Source organism: Sorghum bicolor, chromosome 9 (genome assembly GCF_000003195.3).
Source record: "Sorghum bicolor cultivar BTx623 chromosome 9, Sorghum_bicolor_NCBIv3, whole genome shotgun sequence".
NCBI classification, from domain to species: Eukaryota; Viridiplantae; Streptophyta; class Magnoliopsida; order Poales; family Poaceae; genus Sorghum; species Sorghum bicolor.
Window position 1 is genome coordinate 40,251,545 of NC_012878.2, and position 6,636 is coordinate 40,258,180.

The following is a 6,636-nucleotide window of genomic DNA, read 5'->3' on the forward strand; positions in this document are numbered from 1 at the left end:
CGAAAAGTGGGAGCATCTCGAGGAGCTTCGGCTTTGGATGAAGCACGTCATGGGTCTGATGTCGGATATTGTCAACAACGGGCTCGGGCAAGCTTTCTTTGTAAGTATCTTTGGTCCTTAGCCATCTGGGTACCTAGTCTTGTATCCTTATCGTTCGACTACTTGCTGCAGGATCTGAAGGAGACCTCCCGCCTAAAGTCGGGTTTTATTCATGCGACGAGAGGCGGTTGGGAACAGCTCCCTCTTCTCAAGGATCAGCTCCTCGAGTTGCAGGAAAAGCTTCTCTAGGCATACAAGGACCTCATGGTGGCTGTAGAGGAGAAGAAGGAGAGGGAGGCTGCCCTGGCCAAGGCTCGGGAGACCTCGAAGAAAGCGGAGGAAGAGGGCCGTGCAGCTGAGGGAGCGGACCGCCTCAGCTAAGGAGACAGCTTCCAAGGCCTAGGAAGAGGCTACGCATTACAAAGGTGCGGTCGCCGAGCTTGACAAGGAGAAGAGCCTCCTTAAGTCAGAACTCGCCTCTGCTCGGGAGGCCTACCGAGAGCTAAAGGAGGAGTGCGTGAAGAGCGAGATCGCTCGGAGCGCCGCGGAGGAGGCGGGGAAGAAGGCCCGTGAGGACCTCGAGGCAGAGCGAATCCGTTCTCGCAGTCTTTCTGACGACGTAGACCGTCTGAAGATAATGCTGTTGGAGAAGGAGGGAGCCATCCTACAGGCGGGTAAGATGATCGAGGACCTGCAGGTCGAAAATTCAGATCTGGCTCGTTCCTATAAGGAGATCGAGAGGGCCAACACCGACTTGGTTGGTGAGAACACGGCTCTCGAAGAAAGGATCCGCGGTAAGTATGATCTGGCTTTCGTGTTTCCTTTTGCTGGGTTTTTCTCTCGTGCTATCTAACTCTCCCGTATCTATCTTTGTAGGGCTCAAGGATGATCTCCTGGCCACCCAGGTCGACGCTCGCTCCACTAAGGTTCAGCTCGAGGGGGAGGTCGCTCTAACTAGTCAACTAAGGACTGCGATAAGTGACCTTTCGGCCTCCTGGGAGCTCAAACCTGCAGATGAGTCGAGGGAGGTGGCTCGAGGAGATGCACTGGTCGACCAGTTGTGCTACTTAGGTGCCACGCTGACGGATCGAGTGCGGGACGCCCTTCATACCGGGGTGAAGCGAGTGATGGCAGTCATCTGCTCGGGCTTCTCCTATGACATGGAGGTAGTGTCCCACGGCTTCGTCACTGATATTTCCAAGATCGATGTCGAGAACGAGGAGAGGCTCCATGCCTTGATCGATGACGCAGAGGTCCCTCGGGAAAGGTTGGCGAAGCTGTTCGAGACAGAGGTACTTCCTCCCGAGACTAGCCCAGGTGCAGATGATGGTGGTGAGGGCGGAGATGTGGACTAAGGCCTGCGAGCCTATTCTGGGTATTTAGACCTGTTGTAAAGTACTTATTACCTGTCTTAAGTGAATGTTGTGGCTTGAATGGCCTTGAGACTTGTGTATATTTGCTTGTTTTTATGCTCGAATTTCCTTTGTTTCTTTTTCTGCCTAATTTTGCATTCTCGTTTGATCTTTTGTGGAGGCATCTTCGATTGCCTTAAGGGTGAGGAATGTGAGTAGAGTTGCCATAGCCTGGGGGCGTAGGGGTTCTCAGGCTCGACGTTTCTCGGCCCTTAAGGGGCTCGAGGTGCCTTTGCTACTTGGTCTTGCGAAGTTTTCTTAGGACTTAAAAAGAAAAAGTCGTTCGATTTTTAGGAACCTGGGGGGTCCCCCCTGCTAGCCCCCAAGGGAGTATCGACTATGATGGGTCATAGTTGGGACTTCCTCCTAACGTCGAGATTTGATCGGTGATAGCGTAAACTACTTGAAAAAGTATCCTCCTTTGTTCTCATATTCATTCATAGGGTCTCGGTACAAAGTATTCATGAAAACGTAAAGCCTCGAAGCTCTAAGGGTAGAAGCGACGTAGTTGTTCGATGTTCCACTCGTTGGTGAAGACCGCCCCTTTTTCGTCCGTGAGCTTGTACATTCCCGGCTTCAAGACCTCGGCCACCACGTATGGGCTTTCCCATGGTGGAGTCAACTTGTGGCATCCTTGGTTACTTTGTCGTCGTCGTAGGACGAGATCGCCCATGTTCAGATCCCTTTTGCGCACGTGCTTGTTGTGGTATCGTCGGAGCTTCTACTGGTACCTTGCGGAGTTGAGGAGGGCCATGTCCCGAGGTTCCTCGAGCTGATCAACTGCGTTCTCTCGGGTCTCCTTATTTGTCTGCTCGTTGTAGGCTTTGAGTCGCGGTGACCCATACTCAAGGTCTGTTGGAAGCATGGCCTCGGAGCCGTAGACCATGAAGAACGGGGTATATTTTGTGGCCCTTCTTGGCGTCGTCCTTAAGCTCCATAGGACTGAGGAGAGTTCTTCGACCCATTTCTTGTCAAATTTCTTCAACCAGTTGTAGATTCTTGGTTTAAGTCCTTGCAAAATCATGTTGTTTGCACGGTCGACCTGACCATTAGTTCGAGGGTGAGCTACTGCAGACCAGTTCACACGGATGTGATACCGGTCAGAGAAGTCCAAGAACTTTTTGCTGGTGAACTGGGTGCCATTGTCGGTGATGATGACATTGGGTATCCCGAACCGGTGGATAATGTAGGTGAAGAAAAGGACGTCTTGTTCGGAATGGATGTTTGTGATGGGTCGAGCCTCGATCCATTTGGAGAACTTGTCGATGGCTACCAACAAATGGGTGTATCCTCCCGCTACTTTCTGTAGAGGTCCCACGAGGTCGAGACCCCACACCGTGAATGGCCACATGATGGGGATCATCTGGAGAGTGTGAGCAGGGAGGTGGCTTTGCTTGGCACAGAATTGACACCCATGGCACGAGCGAACGAGCTCTATGGCATCAGCTATGGCCGTTGGCTAGAAGAAACCTTGTCGGAAGGCATTCCCTACAAGGGTTTTTGGAGCGGCATGGTGGCCGTAAGCCTTTGAGTGTAGGTCCTCGAGGAGATTTCGACCCTCTTCTATGGTGATACAGTGCTGCAAGATCCCTGTCGGGCTTCGTCGATATAGCTCTTTGTTTTCTCCGTAGATCCCATACGATTTGGCTCGTCGAGCGATACGACAGGCCTCGGATCGATCTTGCGGTAGTTCATCTCGGATCAGGCAATCGAGGAACGGCGTACGCCAGTCAAACGGTCGACCGGGACTTTGTTCGACCTCCATTACTTCTGCTACCGTCAGTAAGGCTTCGACAGCGTCGGTTGGAGTGGGGGTTTCGACATCATCCCCCGCGCCCAGGTTAACGGATGGCTCGTGTAGGTCTCTCGAGAACGCGTCGGGTGGGATGGTGCCTCGAGTTGACGCGACCTTAGCGAGCTCGTCGGCTGCCTCGTTGTATCGTCGTGCGATTTGGACGAGCTCGAGGCCGTGGAATTTGTCCTCGAGCCTACGTACTTCCTTGCAGTATGCCTCCATTTTTGGGTCGTGGCAGCTCGAGGCCTTCATTACTTGGTCGACGACTAGTTGAGAGTCGCCTCGAACGTCGAGGCGTCGAACCCCTAGCTCGATGGCGATCCTTAGCCCATTGATGAGGGCTTCGTATTCTGCAACGTTGTTAGATGCAGCGAAGTGTATTCTAATGACATACCTCATGTGGACGCCAAGAGGTGAGATGAACAGTAGGCCTGCCCTAGCTCCCGTCTTCATGAGGGATCCGTCGAAGTACATCGTCCATAGCTCTGCTTGGACCTGAGCTAGGGGGAGCTGAGAGTCCGTCCACTCCGCAACGAAGTCCGCTAGGGCTTGAGACTTGATGGCTTTGCGGGGCGCATAAGTGAGGGTCTCACTCATGAGCTTGACCGACCATTTGGCGATCCTCCCTGTGGCCTCTCGATTCTGGATGATCTCGCCCAAGGGGAAGGACGAGACCACCGTGATCGGGTGACCGAGGAAGTAGTGCTACAGCTTGCGTCGGGCAAGAATCACGGCATAGATCAATTTCTGAATCTAGGGGTACCGTACCTTGGTTTCCGAGAGCACCTCGCTGGTGAAGTAGACCGCCCTCTGGACTGGTAGCATGTGTCCTTCTTCCAGCCTTTCGACCACCACAGCCGCACTTACCACATGGGTCGTTGCTACGACGTATAAGAGCAGAGGCTCCGCAGGCAGAGGGGGAACTAGGACCGAGGCGGAGGCCAGCGTCTTCTTTAGGCTATCGAGGGCTTCCACGGCCTCGGGGGTCCAGGAGAAATGATCGGCTTTTTACAAGAGCCGATACAGTGGCAATGCCTTTACTCCTAACCTTGAGATGAAACGGCTTAGTGCCGCCAGGCAGCCTGTGACTTTTTGCACGCCCTTGACGTCTCGAATCGGCCCCATCCTCGCGATGGCTAAGACTTTCTTGGGATTAGCCTTGATGCCGCGTTGGGAAACTATGTAACCCAGGAGCATGCCTCGAGGCACGCCGAAGACGCATTTCTCGGGGTTGAGCTTGATTTTATTAGCGCGTAGACAGCTAAAAGCAATCTCGAGGTCCTAAATCAGGTCGCCCCGTTTCTTTGATTTGACGACGATGTCGTTGACGTATGCCTCGACCGTCGACCCTACGTGCTCGCCAAACACGTGGAGCATGCATCGTTGATATGTCGCCCCAGTGTTTCGAAGCCCGAAGGGCATGGTTACGTAACAATACATCCCAAAAGGCATGATGAAAGATGTCGCGAGCTGATCGGATTCTTTCATCTTTATTTGATGGTAACCAAAATATGCATCAAGGAATGAAAGGGTTTCACATCCCGCGGTAGAATCAACAATTTGGTCGATGCGTGGCAAAAGAAAGGGAACTTTTGGACACGCTGTTGACGGTCCTTAAGTATCAAATTTAACTATCAAATAAATAAAGAAAAGGATCCAAATGAAATCAACATCGAGACTTAGGGTTTTATCTGACAGAATTCCACGAGTTTTGGTGTTTGTCTATTTCTGCAGGGGGTTATCAGGAAATAAGGAAGAAAGGCCCACACGTCGGGATTACATAGAGATATCAACGTGCCGCGCAATTATCTTACATCTAGAAGACTCCAGAAGCCACGAGACTGAAGCGGAGGTGAATCGGGGCCAGAGACAGGGCGCCCGCCGACCTCCTGTGGCCAATCACGCTCAATCTCGCGGATTATGCTCCACCGACCTAAAGGATCAAGAATAACCATTCAATCAATGTCGGTTTGATCCGACGGCCCAGGTTCACTTGAGGGGACTATAAAACCAGACCCCCTGGCCCCTGGAGGAGGAACCCCTTGATCATTATTCATTATTCATAGACAGAGCAAAAGCTAGGGTTTAGAGATGAGAGCTCTCCTCTCTTCTCTAAACTAGAGTAGATCTAGATAGTAGCGAGATGGAGAGCGAAGGAGGATTAGAGGAGAGGCCGGCCTGTCGGTTCTTCCTCCAGTTGTACTTCGCCATGATCAAGCTCTAATCAAGCTTGCTCATGGGATGACTCTGGTAATCTACTTCTAATTCATTATGCAATTACTAATCATGTATGTTCTGGTTCACAACTCTTTTGAGTACTTCTAATCTATAGGACCCTATAGGTTAGAGTTGTAGTATAGGTGTAAGCGTGGTGCTTAGACCTAGATTACTTGTGGATATCCCCTGACTAGCTGGATCGTGTGGTAGGCCGCGTAGGTGACAGTTACGTTGGTCCCCTGTAGTCCACCTCTCGTTAGCAGGACGGGTAGGGTTTATCGGCCTATGGATAAGCATCCTTTGTGGTGTACTCTTATCACGTGGTTCGTCCCAGACATAGACATACCCCTTTGAAGTAGAGAAACCATAGTTATCCTCTCTATTCTGCTACCATCGCCCATATACTAGAATTGCTCTACTCTCTATTCCCATATTATCACTCACTGTTATCTTACCTTTAATATTGTTCTTATTCGATTCTACCATCTTTCCTATTCACACCTATTTACTTATCTTGGTTAAGTTAGAGCGTAGATCAGTTCTCCCGTTTCCCTGTGGATACGATAAAATCTTTAACCGGGTAAAAGCTTCAACGGTATCCGTGCGCTTGCGGATTATCTATGTGCGTATAAATACCATAGTACACTCTAGTGCCATGCTGGGGATGACAACCTAGTATTCAAGTGGTGTTAGCAAGTGTCAACACACGCTTTATTCAAACTCGTGTAATCGGCACACATCCTCATTTTCCCATTCTTTTTCTTAACTAATATAGGATTTGCTAACCAGTCGGGATGATGAACCTCCGTGATGAATCCGGCCGTCAAAAGCTTGTGGACGTCCTCGCCAATGATCTTGCGTTTCTCTTCTTCGAAGCGACACAATCGTTGTTGCACTGGCTTGGAACCGGCTCGAATCTCCAAGGAGTGCTCGGCGACTTCCCTCGGTAAGCCTGGCATGTCCAAAGGGCTCCATGCAAACATATCGGCGTTTGCACAGAGAAAGTCGACGAGCACGGCTTCCTATTTAGGGTCGAGGTCGGCACTGATCGTCAGCGCTTTGTCGTTGGAGCCGTTGGGGTCGAGCGAGATCTTCTTCGTGCCTTCCGCTGGTTCAAAGCTGCCTGCCTTCCTCTGGAGCCACAGCAGCAAGGGCCTCGAGCTTCGAGGTGAG

At 51.3% G+C, this 6,636-nt stretch overlaps 1 protein-coding gene across 1 annotated transcript; it reads left to right on the forward strand.

The window, feature by feature from the left end:
• LOC110430443 (protein Spindly-like) lies at window positions 304-1,394 on the forward strand. Its single transcript, XM_021448123.1, has 4 exons — window positions 304-388; window positions 465-833; window positions 916-1,017; window positions 1,210-1,394. Exons 1-4 carry the CDS (start codon window positions 304-306, stop codon window positions 1,392-1,394), a joined length of 741 nt encoding a protein of 246 aa, XP_021303798.1.

Coding starts and splice junctions, on each gene's coding strand:
- LOC110430443 (XM_021448123.1), top strand. CDS start 304: ATGGTGGCTGTAGAGGAGAAGAAGGAGAGGGAGGCTGCCCTGGCCAAG. Junction 834..915: donor TCTCGAAGAAAGGATCCGCG/GTAAGTATGATC, acceptor CTATCTTTGTAG/GGCTCAAGGATGATCTCCTG. Junction 1,018..1,209: donor TCAACTAAGGACTGCGATAA/GTGACCTTTCGG, acceptor ACATGGAGGTAG/TGTCCCACGGCTTCGTCACT.